The 26,037-nt window shown below is 36.6% G+C and overlaps 1 protein-coding gene across 1 annotated transcript in view; it reads left to right on the top strand.

The window, feature by feature from the left end:
• Positions 1-250: 250 nt before the first annotated feature.
• Positions 251-26,037, top strand: part of DIAPH2 (diaphanous related formin 2) — a 142,013-nt gene continuing 116,226 nt past the window's right edge. Inside the window, exons 1-5 of the mRNA XM_042876630.1 lie at positions 251-559; positions 12,152-12,184; positions 14,432-14,608; positions 15,676-15,780; positions 25,043-25,182. Coding sequence (XP_042732564.1) covers positions 440-559; positions 12,152-12,184; positions 14,432-14,608; positions 15,676-15,780; positions 25,043-25,182 — 575 coding nt within the window. The 5' untranslated portion in view covers positions 251-439. The remainder of the gene's footprint in view (positions 560-12,151; positions 12,185-14,431; positions 14,609-15,675; positions 15,781-25,042; positions 25,183-26,037) is intronic.

Below are 26,037 nucleotides of genomic sequence, written 5' to 3'. Positions count from 1 at the left end.
CCCAGCATTTTGAGGAAAAAAAACTATGCCATGCGCCTTCACAATGAATCCATCCTACTGGCTGGCTCTGTACTACCTAGCCCTGTGCCAATCAGCCTTTTATTCACTCTTACATCTTTCCAACTGGAGTTCCTGGTCCCAAAGCTGCACCCCTACGACGCCATTTCCTGGCAAAGCCTCACTGCCCTTTCCGGCCGCCCGCCCTCAGCTCATGCGCACTACGTAAGCGCATGCGCAATAGCGGTCGTCTGTCCGCGCGCATGCCTAGATACGCTCAGCGTCTTAGGCGGTTGATTGGGAGTAGGCGTCTCGAGTACCTCCAGGAACTGCTTTAGCCGCCATGGGGAGACGCCCCGTTGTGGGTGCCGACTCAATGGGACCGTGAGGATACAGTCCTGACGAAAAAGGGGCCTTGTGCCGAGCCGGAGCCGCCGGAAGGATGGAAGATCAGGCAGCTCCGGGCTCTGGGGGCGGCGACGAGCCCCCTGGCCCTAGCAAGATGAACGCGAAACGGAGCGGGCGCTCCTCGGAAGAGGAGACCCGGAATAAGACGAAGTTGGTGAGTGAGCGTGGGGGTGGGGGAAGCCTGGGATGGAGGGGCAGGCGGCCGGCCCCGGGGGGGGCGGGCCTGCTGGATTCTTTTTTTAGGAAGGGTTTAATAATAGTCTGTGATGGTTTTTGGGTACTCCTTACTTTCGGGCCGGTGGTAACGGGAGAAAACGTGCGGGGGGTGCGCGGTGCTGGGAGGTGCCGGCTGGAAGGAGGGGCGCGGCGCGGCGCCGGGCCGGGCGGCTGCGGCACCTGTTGCAGTAACCCGGGCCGAGTGGCTCGGCGCTGTGAGCGTGCGCTGTGCCGTGCGGGAAGCCGCGATGCGAGCGGTGTGCTTCACGAGTGAGCTCCCGAGTTAGTGCGAAAATAGTGTATAGCGTTACGTGCGTGTCAGGGAGATAAGGAGGCGTGTGTGTGAAGATGCTGGAGTTTTTCTGGTTTCTTTGTAAGGAACAGGTAAACTTTTGATCGCACCAGTCCTCCTTGGACCAGTACTGTTTATAAATCACAGCTGCTTTTTGGTCTTAAGCACTGTATTTCTTATGAACATGCATAGGTACATTTCAAAGCCACCAGTCCTGTATCTCAAATTATAAATGGAGGAGAAGCAAGAAAAGTTAATTATATTAGTGCTTACTTCAGTTACTTATATTTGGTTTAACTTTGAGTGAATTTGTTTTACCCTTGTCTTCAGACTGCCTTTCCAGAGAAGCACTGGAGGCGTTAATTAAAACCAGACTGAGACTTCACATTGATTAGAGCATTAATTATAAAGTTTTGGTATAACTTGTACGAGCCTTTTCACAGGTAAAACTAAGTTAATATTTATTTGCTCCCACCTTGGATTCCTCTCATTAAGAGTAATGCAGAGGAGCCTTGGGCTGATCAGCTGGAAACCCATTTTTCTTGAAACCCATTAACTTGAAATGCACATGGGGAAGATGTTTATATGGGGCATCACAAATGCACTGAAAGTGACAATCGCTTAAAAGGAAGACAAAATGCTGAATAACTTGAACTTTGCTTATATTGAAGGCAACCATGTATATATTAACTCAGCATAAACAAATACTGTGGTTTATTTTGTTTTCTGGTGCTATTGGAAACAAACTCTCACTTCCGTGCACAGGATACATAGTATCAAAGTTTTTATGCTTAAAGTAACTAGCAAAGCTGCTTGTAGATGTTTCCCAGGGAAGAGATTTTAAAAAGTAGTTTTGTTTGTAGTTTTTGGATGCAGGAGACTCCTTTAATTTGAGGCAAAGAACTTGGACAGAAATCTTCCATTGCAGAGGAAAAGGCTTTGTCCTAATTGAAATCCAAAATTTTATAAACTTGTGTGAGATGAGCTCAAAATTGGATTGAGCAGGCCAGCTATTTCTATTGCATGCTCTCATCAGTTACTCTAGAGTCAGTAGGGTTGAATTTTTTTTGCTACTCTTAATGGGAGAAATATATCCCACTAGTACTTCAGTTTGTATGCAGACATGCTTTCGGTTTTTGAGGAGATAATTACACGCTAGCAACAACGTGAATGTGAATGGTGGTACCTTGCTTGAAGTCAGGGCAGATCTGTCTTTCAGAAGGTCAAGTGACTTGCTTCTGATGATATAATTGGGTGGATGTATTGACTGGGTGATGAGATGTCTTATTTTGGATGTGATGTATGCAAACTCTGGATCAAGCTGTAATGAAGTGGGATGTACCTTTGAGAAAGGATAAGGATGGAATTAAAGTGTATTTGAAGTTGAGGCAATGTGAGCAGACAGATTTATTACTTAATGGTAATGGTGTCTGTTTGTAAGGGAAGAACAAGACAAACCAGGGAAAGGCATCATTCATTATATAGAAGAATAATCTTTTATAAATTTTGCATTTTTAAACATTGAATAAGGAACTAATTCTGCTGAGGCTAGCAATTTCTTTTGGCTATTCGAGAGCTACCTTGCATGTACTTATCTTTACTGTGCAAATAAGAAGGATAGTTGAGACTTCTAAGAAAATCCATGCTGCTTGTACAAGTATGAAATTGTCACTGAGTTTGTAAATGAAACATAAATTTTGGTATGGAAATTTCCTTGGTTCACAGCTTATAATTTACAAACGTTCAATAGAGTTAGATAGATGAATCCACCTGTAGGTTGTTGGCTAGTGTTTGGAACTGTATGATGTACTTAGGTATGCCTCTTTTCAATAATCGCAAATATAAAGTGGCATACTGAAAGGGACTTTGTGGGACAGGGTATGTAGCTACATATAACACCAGATTTATTTTCAGTGTCTGGCATCAGGCCTTTGGAAGAAGGATGAAGGGGAATGATTTTTATGTGGGATGTCTTAAAGTTCAACAAGGCCAGTTATAAATTCTTGCATGCATGGGTTGGGGCACAAATACAGACTGAGTGGAGAATGGATTGAGATTAGCTCTCAGGAGAAAGGTTTGGGGATGAAAAGCTCAGTGTCAGCCAGCAGCAGTGTGTGCTTGCAGCCTGGAAATCCAACTGTATCTTGGGGGTGGCTGTATTAAAGGAAACATGGGCAGCAAGTTGAGGCAGGTAACTCTTATTCCTCTACTAAAGGCCACAAGGATGCTCAGAGAGCTGGAGCACTTCTCCTGTGGAGGCAAGTGGAGAGAGTGGAGGTTGTTCAGCCCCAGAGAAGGCTCTGGGGAGAACTTTCAGTATTTGAAGAAGACTTGCAGGAAAGCTAGGGACCCTTTATCAGGGTATTGATAGGAGAAGGTAATGTCTTCAACTGAAATAGGAATGGTTCAGGTTTGACAGTGGGAGGAAATTGTTTACTCAGAGGGTGGTGAGGCACTGACACAGGCTGCCCAGAGAAGCTGTGGATCCATGGAACTGTTCAAGGCTGGGTTCAGTGGGGCTTTGGGTATAACCAGGTCTAGTATGAGCTGACCCTGCCTATGGCAGGGGATTAGAAATAGGTGATCAGTAAAGTCCCTTCCATCCCAAACAGTTCTATGATACAGTTTTCTGTAAGACAGCTAAGTTGATATTCTCATATACAATCAAAGTTGAGCTGCATTAGAATTTTATTTTATTTTTTTTTCTGATTTGGGTTATTTTGAGAGTCATGTAAGTCTAATATAACCTTTTGAACTTGACAGAACTGCGGAGTGACAATTTAGCTCCAGATTTTGTACTAGTAGTGTGTGTGAATGGGAGTAATTTTTATGAAAACTTTATGTTCCAGGCAACACTGGAAGGGCTCTGATTTAATCTTTTTTCATATCATTTTGTGCTAATGCAAGGACTAGAGGTGGGAATGAGTGCCTAGTGTTTCTGCCACGATTTTTGTTTATAATGGAATGGGCAGGAAAAAATGAAATTGTTTTAATAAACAATCATCTGATCTCATGCCAGCCCTGCGCATGGGCTAGCGTGAGACAACAGTGAACAGCTACATATTTAGCTTGGTTTGGCAACAGGCTTGTTTTGCCTATATATCAGGCATACTCTTAAATTAGTGGAAACAGACTAAATTAAGTTGTCAGAGAAATTGCTGCGACTTCTGGGTTTTAGTCCTTAACTTGGATATTGTTTGCTGTGTCTTACACTAAAGTAAGTATGTAGTAACACTAAAAGAATTATTTAGGTTTTTTTGGCTGTGTAGGAAACAGGTGCATGTTCAAAAGTGTTGGGTCTGTTTGAATGTGGTTGTCATAGTGTAGCTGAACCCAAATATTTCTCAAGTCTTTTCAAGACTTTTCAAGCCTTTCACATGAAGAGCTGAAGCCAGGCTTTTTACAAAAGTTCATGTGATGAGAATGGGAGGCAGTGGAAAAGTGAAACAGGAGCAATTCTGACTGGGAATTAGAGGAAAAAGTGATTTGAAAGGTGATTAAGCTTTGGAACTGGTTGATCAGAGGTACTGTGTATCTTAGTCATTGGAAAGGTTTGAGACCTGGAATCGTGGACGAAGCTTCTTGCAGCGTGGTTTGTGTTTTGTGTTGACTCAGCTTTTTGAGCAGGAATTAGGATGAGACACCTGAGATATTTTCAGATGTCTGTGATGATATGAATCAGTGCTTAAAAAGACGTCAGTAGAACAGGATATATGGTGCTTCCTGACTGTTTGAATGCTGCCTAGCTAGAAGTTCACATGGTCAATATTTTTTGTCTGAGTCAAGGTTTTGTAGTATATCCTGTTGATTTTTCTATTAGCATAAAAGAGAAGTATTTCTGTGCATGTAGTGGCTAGTGCCACGCTGAAAGCATGCTTCATTACTCCAAGTTAATTTCATCTTTGTGAGGTTTCATCAGTGATAAAAATAACTTAGCAACAAGTTTAGTTTTCACAAAGGGCAGTGATATGAGTATGGCACTGTCTTTAAAAGTAGATTGAGACAAAAAGCTTGTAAAATGGGGTAAAAAATGTTAGGGGTAGGAGAGAGATTACTTAGCTGGAATGCAAGTAAATGCGATGATGTGGATTTGATGATTCATCCCACAAGGAGCAACTCATACTTGAGTTTAAAAACGGAAATTGTTTATGCTTCATACTGAAGCATTTTAAACTCTCTGAGCTCTCAGAAATCAATCAAAAACTGAAAATCCAATACTCTGACTAATGTGCCATCAACTAATGTCCAACAGTGGAATAAGGGCTTTTATCAGTTAACTTATATACAGAAGTAAACTGACTGTGCTTGCCTGATAGGTTTCTCAACTATGCTGCTCCACCCATGTTTGGGCAGGAATGCTTTAAGTGAACTGTCAATAGTCTTGAGCACTCAGTGTTTTACAGAACCTACATCTCATGACCTTGTTTAACTCAGGCTGTTGGGTCTCACGCTTCTGTGAAGAGAGAATATGTTCTTTACAGATGTCTCCTTTAGATGTTTGTATTCTGCGTACATGAGCTATGAGTCAGATTAAGCAGATTTTGGCAAATGAATAAAATACGTTGTTTGAGATCGCAGTGTGTCTCAGTAAAATCAGTGAATGCCTCAAAGGATTCTTGCTTCACGCAACTGAAATTAAGGTGCAACCATTACTGAAGGGTGGTATTGATGTCTTAAGAAAACTCATTTATTGCAGGAAAGGATACTGATTTGGCAGTAATTCTAATGTGGTGGAGCGGGGCGTAGCGCTGACTAGCTTTAGCTTTTAATGTGTGAGTTGATATTGACACTGTTTAAATGAGGTGATAGAGTGATAAGACTATCTGCTTGTGGTAATTGAACTTCCTGAACTACTACTTGTAAGACAAAACTGTGGAGATATTCTGGATTATACAGGAAGCTTTGCAAACAAAGCAGATTCCACAGAGGCAATGTGGAAGAGATTTGCAGAGACCTGGCAGTATGCATATCAAATAGGAGAGGTGTTTTCTAGGCTTTAGAGGAGAAACTTTTGTTTGTATATTACAAACAACCTGTAAAACATTAATGATTGTTGATGACTCAGGAGAATGAAAAGATTAAACTTAATTATCTTGTGGGCTACAAGGAGTCTTCATTTTTTTTTTTTTTTTTTTTTTTTAATCAATTTCAATTCTTTAGAAGTAAACAGAAATGTCTAATAAAATTCCTGTGATTCTTTAATTGGTACCCATACCTAGGGACACAATAGAAGATGTCTGTTGCTACTGAAGCTACTGTTCATTTCAGTTGGTCATCAGTTTACTTGTTTAAGTTTAAAACCACAAGAAATTAGGAAATTACTAAAATGCATATTTTTTTGCATAGTTTTTACAACGTGTGCATCCTGGTTATTCTTTTATCATTTAATAACTTTATTTTGGAGGAAATAAGCTCACCACTACAACTTCCCTAAATATTACCTGCTCTCCCGTTATGAGAAGATTAACAGTCGGAAGTCTTTCCTTGTTGTTTGTGTAGCATTTATGATGTTGCAGGTAGACAAAGCTAATTTGGACCAACTTCAAATTACATGTTATTTTTTGTATCAAACTGAAATTTTCCTTATGAATGAAATAGTTGTGTTTTTTTTTTTTTTTTTTTTCCCTGATGGTATTGATGGAGAGACCATCCCTAGAGCTCCTGCTCTCATTTATAACTTTCTAATAGTTAATAGACTAAAGTACTCACTAAACTCACTAAAGTGAGTTTTTAAAGTAAGTTTGTAAAGCTTTGCAGTGGAAAATCCATTATATGGAGGAAAAGGGTGACAAAGAAATGCTGAAGCAGTTGCTTATTTTTTCTGATAAATGTCCTGAATTGAATATGTAGCCAATGTTTGTGGTTTTAAATATATTGCTTACTGCTAGGCTTAAAATGTTTGAGGTGGACTTAAAAATAGTTCTTAAAAAACAGAGAAGAGTAGGCTATCAGCTTTTCTTGGGCAGCAGTGTTGGCCTAGTCTGCATGCCCACCTCAGTCCTTTGATGAGTTTTGTGTGGCAGTAGGACTAATGAGATCAAGAAACAGTACAAGAAAAATCTCATTTATTTCCTTTCTTCTTTGATTGTTTACTAGAACTCCTAAGTTCGTTTGTTTCCACTATTAGATATGATTGTGACTGCTTGTCAGCCATCTAATAATAACTGTTTAATTCAGCATGGGTTGAAAGCAGAATATTAACTATCAAAGCAGTGTTCTCTCTTAGTCTAAGACAAATTTCTAAATAAAATTACTAAGTTTGAAACAGTAGAGAATTAGTACCACAAAATGCGAACACTTGGGGCTGTAGGACTGGAGGCATACAAGCAATGGAGCAGCAGTTGTAGTTTTGTTATGTAGGCCAGTGGAGTTGCAATAAATGTGCAGGTGGATATAGGTTGAGCCTTGAAGGCTCGTTCTTTCCTGTTTCTTCAGGATTTAGCTAGTTAATTGCTAATCACTTTGTCCTATGTGGGATTGCATTTACAAACCACATCATAATGAATATTTAGGCATAAAAATGAGAAGAAATAACTGGAGACCTTAAATATTCCTAGTGATGCCTCTTGATGACACCTCTGTGCCACAGCTTGTTGGTTACACATTTACAACCGTGTACATTTGGGGGATGATTGTGAAAGAGAAAAATAAGTACTTTGGTCAGGAGAAATGTTAGGTGTAGAGTCTTTCAGTTAGCAGTATGGCAAGAGCTAATGATGCTTATTAGAATATTGACATTCAAAGATGTCTGTAGTTTTTGTTCCTCACAAAGCTACGTTCATGAGGAAAAAAAGTGAGCACTAATACAATGTGAGGTTCACTAGATACATATAGTTACCTGTATAATATAGTTTTCTGCTTTTGTTACATTTTGGTTCTTCAGATTGTGCCGTGATTTACTTTCATTCTGTAGCATTTAAGTAACTTCTAAAATAACTGTGGCTTCATAATAGATCTGTGCTGGAATATTTGCATTCGATTATGTGTGAGGAGATGAAAATTTGACAGATATTAATAGTTCAGACAGTTACATGTAGTGTTCCAGTTGTTAGAATAGGTAAGTATTTGCATAAGAAAGAGCATATTGAACTGCAGTGGTTGTCAGCAGTGTAAATGCAGAAAATAATGGAATCCTATTTCTTAATTTACTTGAATTGCAGAGCTAGGCATATGTATTGATGATGCCACATATTTAGTTTTTGGGCCACATATCCAAATACCAATGCGTTAATAGTAGACCTAAATAACTTCATGTTCAAGTCTAATAACTTTGATACTGCATACTTGAAAGTTGTTTTTTTTTTTTTTTTTTTTTGAAGAACAATGTTTATGGGGAAAAAAAGGAACTGAGGTAGTTGAGTGTCAGTTACATTTCATGTTTTCCTTGATAAGAGAGCTTACTTCATAAGCTACAATTCCTAAGCTTCATTTACTATAAACTTGGTACGTTAGAAGTGCATTCAAATAACTTCAAAAATCCCTTCAGATGCATGTACAACTTTCTGTACCTATTTTGTGCTTGGTGGAATTCCAGACATAATTTATTAGAGAGTTGTCTGTTACTGTGCTGGTATTGTGCAGGATACCTTGTCAGTATCAGCATATTCTTTTTGTTGCACCTACATTTAGGTTTGGAAGAAAATTTCTTTTTTTTTTCCTGTAAGAGCAGGGTGAAATCACTCAATCAGTCATTGAATCAACTTCTGGGACTGCATTACAAGTGAATGCAATGTAGCGCTAAAGGTACCAGTGTGGTAGATGGATTGTTTGAATGCTGATGGACTGGCAGAGCATTTGTTGGTGGTTTTTTTTTTTTTTTTTTTTCTGGTGGCAGTGCCTCTTAGTACCATATTATGCTCTGCACATCTGCTAGCTAATTTTTTTTAAAAAAAAAAATTTTTTTTTTTTTAAATATTTTTTTTTTTTTTTTTTTTTTTTTTTTAAGCTTAGGGAATGTTTTTTTAAAAAAGCTGAGTTATTGTGAGGCACATTTGAAGTAACATTCTGGAACACTTGTTTTGATCTAGTTTTTCCAAAATAATTCTTGACTTCTTAAGTGCAAACTTGATCTCAGTTTGATGTTTGCATACAAGCTATTGTTCAAACTTTTTCATTACAGTGTAACAAAGATATTTTGCTAGATAGCAATACTTGATTTGCATCAAATTGGCTCTACGTATTCCTTTCTTTTTCTGGCCTATTCCGTGTGCAAGAAGCTGTTCTGTACAGATATGTTATGGAGCATATTAGACTGTGTAAAAGCTATCATAAAGCTAATGAGTTTGGCCAATTCAGTGTAGCAAAAATAAGTTGCCACCTTATATCTATTTTTAAGAACTGGGGATAATTTTTTTTTATTGTGAGGTTGAACTTCACTCTTACTGAAGAGTTTTTACCCTTTTCAATGCATGCAGCTCTTTTAACTACAGCTATATGCTTTGAACCTTGGATTGATCCTTTGTTGAATGATTTTTCTTTTAAGATAAGCAGTGCATGGTTAACTTTAAAAATGAGAGTTCTTTTTAAGTCACTGAGCTACTGTGCTTTGTTTCGAGAAAATTCTCTAATTCTTACGTGCAAGTCTGTGTTGGTCATTCCTGTATGCTTGTTTTCCAATTGGCAGTGCCCAAAAGTATAGCCGAGTAAAAGTGGTGGGCTCAGGATGTGGACTACAGTGCAACTTATTAATCACAGCAGCTGCTTAAACTGAAATTACAGCTGTTGTGATATACACAAGGGCTTTCTCCTCCTTTTGCCGTTCTTTCCTGTTTATAGCAGCTTCCTGGGCAAGTTCTTTGTCCTATGGGCAAGAAGGAAATGAAGCAGGATGTGAATAGAGAGGAATTACATTGTACATAGTAATGAGGAAGCCAGTAGCATCACTTTACTTTGGTACAGTTGGGAATTCGTGTTAAAAAGTAGCAGGAATTCAGGATTCCAGGTGCTTGTAACAGACTATGAGGAATGCGAAGTGTTGTTAAAGGAGGAAGTAAGCAAGAACAGTTGTATTATCATAATGCTGTAATGTTTTATGTGCTTAAATTACCCATGAACAGTTACATACTATTAATTTTTTTGTGAAACAATAGTTTTTAAATGTTAACTGATGGTTTTACTGCTTATCTCGAATTTATTCAGGAATTAGCTTGAATCTCAGAGCAGTGTAAATTAACCTTAATGGAGTTGGGAAGCCTATCTTATGTGCCCAGGCTTTTTATGAAGTTCAACTATGAATGCATAGGTTAGGAATTAAAAAGGTCAGAGTTGAATAGTAATCAGTTTACAGATGGGAACTTCATCAAAGCATAATGCTATACTTCCACCTCTGTTATTTGGGAATGGTTCTACTGTGTTGTAAATAAATTGGACAGTGGAAGTGCAACTGTTCATGAAAGAGAATGTCCTTTGTTGAGGACCAGTGTACAGTATGATTACTATGCCTCAGTTTTCTCTTCCCTCCTATTTGAGAGCAATGCTGGGGCAGTCAGTGCTCCAGCTCAATGTTTTTAGCTTTCTACCCCTCTGCTGATATTAGTCACAAAGCTTGGTGACCCTCTGACTTTCACATGGAAATTGCCTGTCGTCTTTTCCTGGTATTGCTCACTTCTGAATGGTCCATCTCCTCTTGGATGTGGGAATAAAGTACAGTAATTGATGTCTTCAGCAAGCTTGGTAAGGATTAATCTACTTTTGTCTTGTAGTGCTGTGGCTGTTTTATAGGTGGCTGAAAGAATAATGCTGGAGGACTGACTGTGAAAACTGTGATACCTTAAACTTCCTCTTGGGCAGGAAAACTTTTGGTTTCTGTTTTTACATGAGATCAAAAGCAGTACTTAAAAGACAGTGCGATTTCACTGTTAGTGTAAGAGACTGTCAATCTGAGTGTCAGTGCGAATCTGCAGGCACAACTGCTTTGCCTCTGCCTCTAGTTAGGATCACTTTCACCTGTTAAATGTGGTGCTTATCTTGAGTAGCTACAGGCAGCTCTGTACCTTGTGTACTGTAAGGAGTTTGGAGAAGTGAGCTGGAGATGTCTAAGGGGAAAAAGGGTGTGAGGTATCTTGCTTTCATATTCAGTATTTTGCCCAGAGGATTTTGAGTGACAGATGCAATATAAAGGTAGAGATGGAGTAGGTTATCCTGCTGGAAGTTCTGGGAGAGATTGACAGCGCTAAAATGAAAGGTGGAAAAAGGTATTTTTGGTAGAAGTGACAGCTGAAGCATACCCTGAGTTCCAGAACTTATTGCTTACACAGCTGTCTCTGAAATCATGGTTGGATATTTTTCCTCTTGATCTTCTTGCTGAATAATCTTCATTTTAGAAAGTCTGATCAGACTAAGGGCATCTTAGTTTTAATTTCAATATTGGAGTATTTTACTCCTGACTCATACTAAATTTACGCCTTGATAATATGTAAGAGGTGTAGCTGGAAGGAACACGTTTGAGATGCAGTTAGAAAGGTAGGAGATTTATGTTAGCATCTGGAGTAGTAAGAGAAAAATATTCTAGCTGTGTGTCGAGAGTCTGACTGGGAAGGAGCGTGGTGGGTTTTTAATTAATTAATTAATTTATTTATTAGCACTCCAGTTGCTGCTGTGTTTTTGATAAGTGACCAAGACAGTTTCTATAACACACCAGTGTTTTAGCTTTGACTAATTAGTGCTTTTACAGTGTCAAGGATCTTTTTCTTGTTTCTTACAACTTCTCAGGCAGTAAGATGGGGATGGGTGGGAGGCTGAGAGGGGACGCAGCCAGGACAGCTAACCTGCACTCATCAAGGAAACATTCCATGCTGTGTTATATCATACTCAGCCATAAGACTGGTTGGGAGTTTTGCCCAAGTAGCAGTTGCTTAGAGTCTATCTGGGCATTGGTCTGAATGTGGTGAGTTGCATCTTCTGTATCCAGTTGGGGTTTTATTTTATTTTTGTTTGTTTTCCTTCACTCACTAAACTGTCTTTAAGTGAACTCATGAATTTTGTTTTACTTTTGGCCTTGTAACACTGATTCTGTTGGGGTGCATGGGTGAAATGAGTGGGCCTTGCATGCCAGCCAGGGTCAATCCACTGGTGAGAATACATCTGAATGTTTATTTTTCATCAAAGTTTTTAAGAGTGAACCTGTTGTTCCTCCTTCCTACGTTTTTAATGTTAAAGTACATGAAATATAGACTTCTTTATTCTAAAACAGTAGGTAATTTTTTTTTCTTTTATTTGTGTGTGTTTTTGTTTTGATAGAATATCCAAATAAAAACTTTGGCAGATGATGTGGTAAGGTCTTTGGAACGTCTTAATTTGCAATGATAACTCACACTGCATGCTGTCTTACTCCAAATGTTGTGGACAATATGACACGTTCTTATAAGGATATAAAGCATTACATTTTAGAAAATTGAGTTACTGTACTTCAGTGCCTTCATTTGTAACAACTTGAGAAGCTTCTTCAATTATTTCTCAAATTGGTATCATTGAGCATATTCAAAATATTTTGCTAATACTTTGGATGTGTTGAAACTGTTGGTGTTATTTCCTTTGGCCTTCTTTTCAGTGTAGAGATCTACAGCGGTTCTTCAAAATCAACCAAATGATCCAAATGGAATTACTTAGACTAATGAAAATGCACTGCATTTCAAGCACCCACTTTGTATTTAGAAGCATTAAGTTGGTAATTTTGAATACTTCCATATGCTTGATATTATTTCATTATTTTGAAGTAGACTAGTAAAATTACCAACCTATGCTTTCTCTATCCGGAAGTTAAGCCATGCTGGCCATTCAGTTATATTTAGCCATATTACTTATCTGTGAGATTCTTTTGTCTTTGAAGTGGTCTTACGTTGCGGTGCAGTTAAACAAATTTGTTGTTAATGAAACATCACATTACAATGAAAAGTGTTCTTAAGTGACTTTTTGACTGCTGAAAGGGCACTTATTAAAGAGGAGGACGAATAGAACTGCATTTGATGTTGGTTGGTTAATTTGGGTCCTGTCATTCCAGCATTATGTAATATCTTGTGGCATTTTCAGTAGGATATGCCCTAATTTCAATTATAAGAGAGAAGTGTGTGTAGTGTATATTTTTGTCTTTTTAAAGGCTGTGATAATATCCTTTTAAGTAATGTGTTTCTGTCCACAAATTTAAGACTTATTAGAGGGAGGGAGGAGAAAAAAATCCACAAACAAACATAACTCCCTAAGAATTCAGGGGGCTGGCAGCTTATCTAGGGATACTCACTGTTCACGAATTTGAAATAAAGAAGACATCAGAAATCTCAAAATAAAACATACAGAAAAACAAACAAACAAAAACCTCAAACAAGCAGAATCAACAAAAATCTACTGCAGTAGAATGAAAGAGGAAAAAATAAACAATTACTGTAGCTTGTATTCCAAAGTACTTAAAATTCACTACGATTTAGACTAATCTAAAATTAATCCAGATTTCCTCCAAATTAAATACTCCTTTGAATTTGTTGTGTCTACAGATATTCTGTAATTTCAGACATCATAAATTTTGTTTTATATGTCTTGATAGATATTGTGGTAAATGCTATGAACAATACTGGTAACTCTACTTAAGCTGCTGTTACATGAAAGCACGTCTCAATAGGCTGTTCCGTGCCTAGAACAAATATGCTAGTATTTGTTGATGGAAACAATTAATTTACCAAATCTTACGTAGAGCTAACATTCCCAGTGTATATGTATGTATGTTCATGCATATATATTGACCTATCTACTTAGCTTCTGTCTATTACAGCAGTTTTACTGAAATAATTTCTAACTCTTTGTCCATTTCTGTTTAGAGTAGAGATAGATTTTAAATAATACAGTGACAATTGGCCCTGTAAGGAAGGTGTACTTCTCGGTTGTTTCCAATATTAACAAATTAACTGGATAAGCATGCTTAATAAAAATAAAAAAGGGAAGGGGGTTGGGTGTGTGGTATATAACAAGTCAGCCTTAACCAGTGTCATTCTGTGGTACGCTTTTACTAATGTCTCTCACACGTATTTAACTGTGAATGGCTGCTTCTATGTGAGTAATCTGTTACATTGCTTTTGAAAATTGCCTATTAGTTTCAGGAATCTGTGCTCAAAAGCACTTCAAGGAATTGTGAAATAGCATTAATTCCTCTTCAAAGTTTATCTTACATCCGCAGGATTGTTTTTATCAATCTGAACTTGTGAATGCTTTCTTTCCAGCACTAGCTTTTTCAATTGTCCTCTAAAGCTGTAGAGCTCTAGAGGTGAGGTAACACTGGACGTACCTTTGTGGTTCCATATTTTCTTCTCAGGATAATTAGGGAGTAAAAGATCAAGATTTTGAAATTTGACACAGGTAGTATACTTTTGAAACTGTGAGTAATAGTCATATGCCTTTTGCTCAAGTTGTTTGAGTTTTACCTCTGCTGCTGAAATTATTAAAAAATGTGTGTATTACTACCATGTAATAGAGTAAACATCTCTGCTTTTTATCTGTTGATCTCTGCTTATTTTCGAATGGATATCTTTGCAGCGTGACAGAATAACGAGCTTCAGGAAATCAACAGTGAGAAAAGAGAAACCGTTAATTCAGCACCATGTTGACACACAACCTACTATTAGTGAAATTCCACTCGCCCAGGCGCTTCTGGATGAACGGTGCATGAACTTATCTGAAAAGGAGGTTATGGATCTCTTTGAAAAGATGATGGTAAGGTCTTTTATGAGTGTGTGTTTGAGTTTATTACATACTAGTAACTTCAAAATGTTGATTTGGAAGTACTGGCACATAAACAATTGAGTGACTTAGAATGCCCATGTAATTTAAGCACAAAGAATACCAGCAACTTTTTTAGAGGAAGCAAAAGAAAAAGGCAGAAATAAAATTAAAAAACAAGCTACTGCTGTTGATTATTCATTAAGATAACTGTTATCCTAATTGCAGTCGTTAGACGTTATTGTTGAGAGCTGGTTTTTAATAAATTGGTTATTAAGTAGAAACACATGCTTAGGGGGAGATTTATGTTAGGTATTATGAACAAGTTCTTTACTCTGAGGAGTAAAAAAGGAGTGAGGCACTGGTATAGGCTGTCCAGAAAAGTGGATGTCCTGTCCCTGGAGGTGTTAAAGGCTGGGCTGGATGGGCATGGGCAGTCTGATCTGGGAGGATAGAACCAGTCCATGGCAGGGTTAAGAAATGCATGGACTTTTAGATCTCTGAAAGCCTAAGCTATTCTATGAGACTATCTATGATTTATGCAAATTTTATTTATCTAGTAGGATGCTGTGTTTTTAGTTTTTTTTTAGGGTTGTTTTAAATGTGTTACATGGAACACTTTCACATCTAGCCTTGTTGCAAGTTAGTAGTCTTTGTAATCTCAGCCTCCTGGTTAGATATAGCAGGGATGTTGTCAGTGTTAATAAGTTTTTTTTTTTTTATCTTTATAAGAAACAACAGGAATGTGGTAGGCTTATTGAATACTTCTGTTCAATATTCTAGTTTAATTTTTGAGCTAAATTTCATTAATAGTAACTGCTGCTAATGTAGTCATGATTTTGGCTAACTCTGGAGAACACCAAATGCTTGAAGGAACAGAATTAGTTGAGAAAATCAGGTAGATCAGAATTAAACAGATTGAAATACAGATATGCTTGAAGAAGTCTCCTCTGTTTAAAAATGAGCAGTTTAAATAGGAAAAGGAGTATAAAAGTAGCAAAAAAAGCCACCATCAACAAAAAGAAATAAAAATCCTGGGGTCATATGGTCTTTCTCTACAGGAAGACATGAATCTTAACGAAGAACGGAAAGCTCCTCTAAGAGAGAAGGATTTATCCACGAAACGTGAGATGGTTGTCCAATACATTTCTGCTACTGCTAAATCCGTAAGTAGTTGTCTCTCCAGGACAGGTGGAACTAATAACTTCAATTTTTTTGTCTAGATTTACCTCCTAAGAAAGGGGAGGCTGCAAAAAATCTCTACTGTCTGCAGCTGTATCTACAACTGTGTCTGCAAATTTGCATTTTGTTTTCTTAGCAGTGTGAAAACTAAATGCTGTTCTGTAAACCACAAGAAATTGCAAATCTACTCATCTAGAGTAGTGGATAGGTAGTATTTTTGTGCAATTGGTTATATGAATCTTTGTAATGAAAAGGACTTGGAAAGAGCAGCACGACTTCATAGTTTCAGTAATGACATCTGTACAGTTTTCAGTGGTAAAGAGTAAAAATATTGAAAGGATTTAAAATTAAGTCAGTATTTTAGCTTAATTTGAATATGTTGAGTAGTGTAAGTGGCTTTGAGATGGTACTAAATACTCTGCTAAGAAGTATCTTGAAGGTACATTATGTTGTTCCTTTAGTGAAAAGATTGTTGCAAAATACAACTTGAAAATGTTTTTGACTAGAAAATTATATATTCAGACCTTCTAATTGTGTTGGTGATTCTATATGAAGAATTTTTGAAGTTGATCTATTTCAGGGTAATGAAAATGTATGGTTCAACACTTGTTGGGATGAAGAGACATAATTTCAAATACTGCAGAGCTGCAGTTTATTTTCTGCAGTAGTGGGACTATTATCACTAAATAAATATAAAATGAAACTGTAAATGCCTTTTCTCTGCTTAAAAAATTGACTATGGCAAATATTGTTGTTTTTACATAATAAGAGACTGTATCACAAAACTACATGGATGTTGTATGAAACAAAAATGCAAATAGATGTTTTGATTTCACTACAAATTGCCTGCACTCTGGTTTGTGCCTCTATTTGCTGTATATAGAACTTTAAAGAAGCTTGTACTGAATTCTAAGGAATTAGATAAATAAGCTACGGCTTATCTGCACTGGGAGCAAGTGGTAGAGGAGGGTAGCTTTTCATATTCAAGGAGCAGTAGTATCTTCACGTGATGAGATCTGTTGTTGGTGTATTTCTTGATTTAGATAAATATGTATGGTTTTATTTAAAAATTAGGATAATATATAATTCTTTTTTTTTTTTTTTAACTCTTAGCCTTTTGTGGCAGTAATATCTTACTAGAAATTAAGCCTGTTAAGTAGAATAATTCTTCAGATACCTAGCAGCTGCAGCACTTCTTTCTACGTAGCTGAGTATCCTTTCAAGAAACAGATAACATTTATTAAATATCTGCTTCTTGATTAAATGAGCTTTTAGCTTTTAGAATCAAGTGGGTGGAGTTAAATTTCAAGAAAAAAAAATCGAAACTAGAACCTAATGCAATTGTTAAGCCTAATTGCCTTGCATTAAAGAATATGAAGTGATATGAAGAAAAACTTTTGCAAATGCTGACCTATGCTTCTGGCAGTGGTGATCTTCCTGCATGTAATTATTTTAAACAAAATCAGCAGTCTTTTACTCTGTCATGTGAGTAATCAACTGCTTCAAGCATTGTATTGCTAAACATACAAGTTAATTGAAAACTATTCATGCTTATGGAGTGTATCTTAGAATATTTTCAGTTAATGTAGTTTGCCTAGACTCTCTGAGAACTATTGCTTGTGTTGTAACGTTTTGTCTTTGTTTGCTAATCAGTGTTATTTCTCAAATTTTTCTTAATAAACAAGAGTATTTTTGTTGAAGCACTAGTAATTTTCATAGTGGAAGTACCTGCAGTTCTTTCCCAAAACTAGTTAGGAGATGGTGCTCTCTTGTTTGTAATGGTATTGGAATGTAGTCTCTTGATTACTATGGTACAGTAGTAGAGTAAGAAAAGCGTGGCTACCACTGCATGTCTAGCTGCTGAAAGTTTTAACAAACTACATTACTACCACCATGTGAGCTGCAGCATGGGGGGAGGTAACAGAATTGAGAACACATTAGCTCACTGACAATTGAAGTGGAAGGGGAAGAGAGGGGACAACCCACCAAACTAAAATCCCAAATATGTGAACATATGCTTTGATCTTGTCAGCTCCAGTGTGAATGTTCTATAGGTATACAAGATATTCTTTTCTAATAGAAAAAGGGCTTGTATCTGACTCTATACGCTCCTTGCAATTGAATCACAGCATTTGAATGAAGTGTTTAAAGTTGTTTGGAAACATGAATGACATTTTTTGTCACTTCATACCCTAAAAATAGCTGACATCTTAATTGAACTACAACTCAAATGTAAAAGTATTGATTGGGGTCTTATAATGCAAAGCTTTGTTTTCATTTTTAATTACACCTTCTGTTTAATTAAATTGTTATGCTTAGTTGAATTCATTCCCTAACTAGTTTATACTGCATCTTGATTTAGCAAACTTTTATTTTCCTCACACCACCTTCAGCTTTGTCCTCTGTGAAATCGCTCACTACATAAAAAATGATATTTCTTAATTTTTCCTCCCTTTCTTTGGTCACAGATAACTATACATTTTTCATCTTCTCTGTACTGAAGATACTTGGGCTTTTTCTTCTGCTTAGAGCTCATGGCTTGTGAAGCACACTGGACAATTGACGTGGCTTTTCCAGTTCCATTCCATGTTTGTTTTAGTTAAATCTTTTGAGCTCTCCATTCATCTGAAATATGACTCTCATTTACTCCTGCTGTCTTAACCAAACTTAAAAGTCAGTGCTTCATATCCTTTGCCTTGTATGCCATCTGCAGCACGTTGTCCATGCTTTTCTGAAACACTCTGCTGTCCTCAGAGTTCTGAGTGAGAAAGAAACGTGATTTCTCCCATGGATGAAAAAGACTTTCCTTTTCCTTGGAGGACAGAGGAAGCAGGGAAGCTAATAGGCTGGATCCTTTGATGTCAAGTGCTTAATCTGTGGTTGTGGTTTCTTCTATCATTTGAAAATTGTACTTCAGAAACAGTGAAGGCTCAGAATTCTGTTTCAGAACTGAATTTATTGATGTCTTGTGTTGTATTGAATGAGTTGAACATTGATGAGAGAATTCTGTAAATTAGGAAGAAAGATTTCCTGTCTGGTGATGACAGTTCATCTTGTGCTTCTGGAGGAAGCTTCATCAGCACAAGGAGAGAAGAGGTGATTGTGAAAGACTTGCAAGGACTGTCTTCTGAAAGGGTTCCAAAATGAATAGTGGAAAATATGAGTAGAAAATGAATCAGGTAGAGGCTAAACAGATAGCATCAAATTCAGATCATAGCAAGTAGCTGACAGGGAAAAACCTACAGACTTTTCTGTAGTACTAGATTTTAGAGGAACATGTTCATTTGCATAAGGTAGTAGAACAGGGCCAAGGTGTGCTGATTTTCTGCCAAGTGTTGAGTCTGTATGAAGTCAACTTCTTGTTTTAATATGCAGAAATGCTGTTTGATGGTGAAAAAGAGAAAATGTCAGTTTGTAAATCACTGGTTAATTATCCATGTAATTAAAAGTATCCATACTGAGCATTTGAGGAAAAAAGCTGCATGAGTTTTTCTGAAATGCAAGTTAGATTTATAACTGTAGGCTGTTTTTGATTGTGAAAAGTTAATTAAACTCTATGACATCATCTAAGTAGTTCAAAAGTAGCATTGTAAATGAAGTGTTGTATGTACAAGAAAGTCAGCATGACATTTGTTTTTCCTGTTGCTTTCTCAGTGTCATATGTAAAATATTTGACCTGATCATTTGAGCAATATGGCATATCTCTTAATCTCTGAAGATGTTGATGTCAAGCTAGGTATTTAGCTACTTGTTTATAAATGTGTAAAATACTGATGATTCATCAGTGGAACATAATTTCAAATCATTTTTCCTACAGAAGAAGTACTGTTTTCCTGTTGAGGAACTGTAACTCTTAAACATTTTGATTTAATAAATAAATAATAGTGTACTAATAAGTAATAAGTATGCATTGAAAAAGAAATTGTGTGATGCTACATCCTACTAAGTACTTTGCTGTGTTTATTTATGTATTATTATTGTTATCTTTTTCACACAATAACTTCTCTTGGCTGACCACTGCATGCAGATAGTCGGAAGTAAAGTTCCGGTGAGTATAAACATGACAGTTTTGTTTCCTTCTTACGTTTTGATTGTTAGAGAATAGGTTAGAATAATCTGGACTTCTGTCATGGATTTAAAAGTTTAGTGGGCATTGGTGCATCCTTCTTTCATCAAAATAATGATCAACTACCAAAATCAGATTTGCTTTACCATTATAAATTCATTTAGAGGGATCCTTTTTGATTTTTTTTTTTTTTTTAAGGATCTGTTTTCAGAGACTTAAATAAAAATTCATGTTGTTCATGGTGAGCAACAAGTACAATTTAGCCTTACCTTGCTTGTTATTGAGGGCAGTCAGTGGAAATTTTAAGCTAGGTGTTGGCATGTTTCAATCTGTTTAGAATGTGGATTTTTGTGATGTTCTAGTTGTTAGCAGTCATGGGTAGTTTTAAAAATGTCAGTTTTTGGGTATCAGTGTAAATAGGATTAGCATAGAGGATAAGTAGTTCAAGATGAGATCGCTTGCAGCATAGCTTTTCTCCTAATAGGTTCTCTGTTACATTTTATATTAAGTCATTGTTGAATTTAGTAAGGTTTAGTTTTCTTAGACAAGAACTTGAGATTTCATTTACAGGATAAATCCAGGAAAAAGGATACAAAAGACTTTCTGGGAGTTATTACATTTTAATTGATCCCTGAAAATAGAAATGGAAAGATTTTAATTGTAGCGAAAGCAAGCTTTTCAAGTGTAGCAAGGTTTAGTACTTAGATTGTATTCAGTACTTCTGTTTTATAGTTAACAGGAAAAGCCCTCAAAAAACCAAACAGCCTCTGACAGAAAACTGCCTAACAGTTACCTCAGAATTTTTATTAATCTCCAACCAGTTTCAAGTAATTTGTGCTCCCATGTCATTTCCTCAAAACACGAATAGATAGGAAGAGCTTTTTTGTGAAGAAATTTAATGAAGGAAAACAGTTAATGAAGTACAGAGTATAGGAGGATGTTTTCATCTTTATGCCTGTTCTTGCTCTTTGTCAGACCTCAAACTAATAGTCATGCGTTAAAAGCATGTTTTTGCACAAATAATTTGCAAAATAGAAAATAACAAATGCACCTCTTAATGTATGGCTTCTGTATCTTATTGTTTAAATAATGCATGTATGTTGTGCATCTTCTCAGTGTGGCTTTGTTTTGTTTGTTTTTTATTGGATTAATCTGCTGGAAGCTGAGTGCATCTGTAAGCATTAATGTTGTACTCCCAGAACTGGAATGATAACATTAAAAAATAACAGCTGTTATTTTTAACTTACTGTTATTACTTATTTTAACTTACTGTTCTGTAAAGGCCTCCAGGCAGACAGAGCCTCCTGGGTGACAGACAGCTATCTTGTTCACTTCATTTTTTTGTTGTGTATGTCACATACAGTTATTTTCCTGAAGATTTACAGTTCTTATGTCTAGGAATGAGAACTTTGGACTGTTGATAGTATTACTATTGTGGAGATTGCAGTAGTAATTCTCTGCAACTTGCAGAGAAAGGTTGCCCGTTTTGTAGAGAATGCAGAGGTTTAACTTAAGCTTAACTAGAGATGTCACATGCTGCTGCCACTTTCCATTTCAGCTGACTGTTTAGCTACCTTTCTTGTCTTTTCAGGGCGATGATAATTCCTTTGAAATGGCAGCTGTAAATATGTTTGTCTGTGAGATACTTAATCTGGATATTCTGTTGTGGAGTTACGTTGTTGGTGCTGTTTGTAATAGGTTTTCATGTTTCTCTACAATATTAGAGATGAAGTGGTTATGTACCAGGTGAAGTCTGTATTTCTGATATAGGAGCTGATGCAGTGTTTACTCATGCATGAACAAATAAACAGAGCTGCCACACATAAAACTTACATCATCGGGCTTTGTTGTGTGCTAATTAAAATTTATTTTCTCGCCATATTAATGGACAGTATGTGAAACCCCAATAAATTGTTGAGAGGGAGAGGGGGAAGTATAAGCTACTACTGCCATTATATTAATATTACTTAGGTACCAGTTGGTTCTGTAACAGGTATGGTAAATTGAAAGAGGTGACCATCACGACTTTGTGATATTCCTGATCTGCTTGATCACTTAAATAGTGTCAGTGTAAGCAGAGTAGTTAAAACATCTTGAGTTCTTGAGCTGAACACAGCTGCAGTTTGAGGTCTAATGAGATCTTAACTATCTGGTGTCCCAAAGAGGAGCAGCTTGTGCAGTTTTTTCTGGTCTCATATTTTAACTGTTAAAGCCCATCCATTTGATGTGGATGTGTTCAACAGTTCTTCACCACTAAGCGACAGAACACCTGCTTATTTCTCAAGAAGCTTAAAATGCTTTTGAGTTCCTGTTTTGTTGGACAGTAGTTCTCAGGCTTGTTCACTGGCCTCCTCTGGTGACACGTCTGAGTAGTGTATAAAGCTGGGCACCTGCAAAGACCCCTTTAATATTTAATGTTACTGGTTGAGGAGTTTTTGTGTAGCTAGCTTTGAGATCACTTGTCAAAATAGATGAAGAGAAGTTGCAAATAAAAATTTTAGATCTTTAATTATATTGCTTGGTTTTCCAAAGAATAAAAAATTGTATAGATGCAAAGACATGCTTACATTTTTTTTCTTCACTGTGTTCTGTATTGTAAGCTGTCTGTCCTGTCACTGTTATCTTTCAAAGCCTGGAATATATACAGCACACAGTTGAATTGATTAGGTTTACATTCCTTGAGAAAGCAAACTACGTTTTCTTTTATACATTTGTTTTCTGTGATACCTTCAGGAATTCCTTTTAGCATGTTTCTTTTCTTTCCAAGTTCATAATTTCTAACTTCTTCAGAGAATTTTACATGTGTGACCTAAGCTTTCATTTGAGTGATTGTGAATGATTCATGATTCGTAATAATGAAGCAATTACATACCTTAGTTGTAATACTGAGGTGAGTGACTGTGAAGTAAAATCAGTATGAAAATCAAAGGGGTTAGAAATTAATCTCTCCAAGTTCTAGTCTGCGACCAAGCCTTTGTACTTCATTTTTGACTTTGATCTTATCAGAAACTCATACATGGAGCTTATTACTTAACTGAGCCTTTGTAGTCCTCTTTTTTTTTTTTTCCTAGACTGTGCATTCAAAATAACTGAAAAATATGTATATTAAAACTTGAGCCATTAGAGGCATAGCATTACTCAGAGCACACAAATCAAACTCTTCTTGAATAAGGAAATAGAAGAAACAGTTCCTGGTTGTAGTGTTTCATTTAGCATGTCTAGAGGAAAGATGGGTTGAGTGAGAGTGAGAAAATGCTTGCAGAAAATAATCCTGTTAAGAAGCTGAGAATTCCTTAGCATAATTTGCAGTGTTTGAATGAAGGGCTTTGAATGGATTTTGAACCACCTGTTCTGAAGAGGAGAAAAGGATAAAAGGGAAGAAGAGAGATTTCTTATTGTTAGGCAGTTAAAGATGCTTAGTACTGCCAACAATGGAGAATACCTGTTCCATAAAACACGATAAGATGTAGGGGATCCTGCTCTCAGTTCTTGTACTTAATCTGTTGATAATGTGTACCTCTTCTTGAGGGTGCTTTCAGTTTTCTGGGGAGAAAGGACCTGCATAGAAGAGAAGAAGCTGACTGATGTCCCAAGTGCCTGTCAGAAGAAAAACAGAGGCAGCAAGAGCACATCCTGGCTTAGATATGAAAGAATCTTAAATTCTTTTTCTATATAGGAACTTTCTTTGCAGTTTGCAGCAGAATGCAGTGGGAGGGTTTGGTGCAGGAAATAATCTTTTAAAAACCAGATATGTCGTTCTGTTTCAGAGAGCTTTTTTAAAGGTCTAACTTAATATATTAAGGGCATCTGATTGGAGCATTCATTATTTTTTTTCTTTGTATATTTGTGTGACTTACAGCAGTGCTTGTGTTGTGACTCTTATTTATACACTTGGGATTTGGGAAATATCTATTTTCTGAGACGAAAAAATTGTGTATAATTTTCTCTAGGTTTCCATGCAGCAGAATGGACAGCGTAAATTTATTCCTGTTTACTAGTTCTTTACACTGTGGTCTTTCAGAGTAATGGTTTTTCTGTGCTATTATGTTTTTTATTATGTAGTGCTAATTCTTCTCAACTTTGAAGCCAGGTTTATCTTTCATATCATGAAAGATCATAGCAGCATCTTTTTGTTTAGGAAATTGGTAGTGGCAGACTGTAGTTCTTTTATATTCCTTTTCTTATCTTCATCTCTATTCTGGTCCTTTCATGCATAACTGGCACATTTTGTTTAGCTAAAGGCACTTTGCATGTCTGCAACAAACTTCTTCAAAAGCTGACTCAAACTTGAGGGCATTCTTGGCCTTAGACCTTCACAGTCTCTGCTTGACTTCTGTTTTTGTTAGAATGTTTTATGAATGTTTTGGTAACTTGGTTATTGCATTAATATTGGAACATAGGTAGGTCAAAATTTCATTATATTTTAGAATTTCAGTGAAGCAAAACAAACATCAAATTTTTAGTTCTGTGGAGGAGTCTTAGGTAGAAATTCATAGCAATCAAAGATCCTGATAGAAATAAAACAGCATAAATGTAAATGCTGTTTTAGGTCTGAAACTTTTAATACTGCCTTTACACCCATGACACATCTTTATCAGGTTCTCTTCAGTTGCACTTAAAGAGGTCAGAGGCTTTAAGGACTGCATTTACTATTAATCACTTTTCTTAGATAAATCAATTATTCTGCAAATGATCAGAGCTGTACAAAAGATTAGTTGCAGTATTTGGTAAATTGTTTTGCACACTGAGTGCTAACTGATTAACATACACTTTAATGCTGAAATAGCTTTGTAAATTGTTAGTCTTGTGTAATAGTGCTACAGCAGGGATATGAACTGTGTCAATTCTTCTACATCATTTATAATGTCTTGAAGTAACTGCTACATGAGATTGTGTCATAAGCTGTCAAACATATTAATACAGCTGTATGATAGGAATATATTTTTATAACCAAGAATGTAGTACATGGACTTTGCTCAAGAAAGTGAGAAATATATTTATGATGCAAGAGGTAACATGTTCTACACTTTTCAAAAATCAGTCAGGTTTTTTTAATAGTTGTACGAAGAAAAGAACAATTTTTGAAATTCATGCAAAAATATTGACCTTATATGTTGCCACCCACTTAAAAGTTACCATGATTTATATAACATTAACGAGCATTCTGTTTTCTGTGATAGGGTGGACTCAAAAATAGCAAGCATGAATGCACACTGTCATCTCAAGAGTATATTCATGAGTTACGATCTGGAATAGCTGAAGAAAAACTGCTTAACTGTCTTGAATCGTTGAGAGTGTCTTTAACCAGCAACCCGGTTAGGTAAGTAATTTCTGTTATGGTTTTTGTTATGCTTGAAGGCATACTAATAGCAATAATGCTTAGAAATGGTTGATTCTGGAAGTGATGAGATCGCTTGTTTTATTCAAGGGGGAAATTATATTAACAGTCTGTAAAGTTGCTCTACTTTGATATCAAGTGAGACACTTAAGCAATGAAATCTTGTCTTGATCCTGCAAGTGACTGGATGTATAAAACTGGAAAGTTTCTCAAATTACAGTTCTTAAGATACACTCTGAAGTTTGTCTTAAGTGCACAGTTTTTATCCTAATGTGTAAACAATGGGCAACTGGACAGACTTGATATGTTACTGCTTAAATTCTTTTTGTTTCTGCGGAATATTAGCTGGTAGACCTTTGTCATGTGTAAGAGAGGTTGGGTTGTTAATGATGCTGATGCCATTCAACTTACTGATACCCAACGAATAGCGTGATGTTGGGAAATCCTAAGAAGTTGTGGAAAAGTTTTCCTATTTGCATAAGAAACTTCAAATGAAAATTTGACTCTTTGCCTAAATTTTTTTTTCGGGTAATAGTAATACTTGTGTAGGGTTGGTTTCATTTTTTCAAATGTTATATTCCATCGTTGTGTACTGCATATCCCTGTTTCTCTGTTGCCCTTTAGTTGCTTTATGCCCTCTTGTACCTGTGTTTGTTATAATTGTCTTAATTAATCCATATAAATCCTGATAACTTGTTACAGCTTTAATTACAGATTGCATTAAAGCTTCTGCAAAGGAAAGTTCTCATGGTTAAGCTTTGAGTTTTCTGTTGAGAAGCAATTGAATCACTTTTTTTCCTGCTTTTCAGTATACCACTTTTTCTGAATATGGCATTA

The sequence above is a fragment of the Lagopus leucura genome, unplaced genomic scaffold (genome assembly GCF_019238085.1).
Source record: "Lagopus leucura isolate 7727_CA_CO unplaced genomic scaffold, USGS_WTPT01 Super-Scaffold_100016, whole genome shotgun sequence".
Taxonomy (NCBI): domain Eukaryota; kingdom Metazoa; phylum Chordata; class Aves; order Galliformes; family Phasianidae; genus Lagopus; species Lagopus leucura.
The sequence above is the reverse complement of the archived record's forward strand: the minus strand, read 5'-3'. Positions and strand labels throughout refer to the sequence as shown.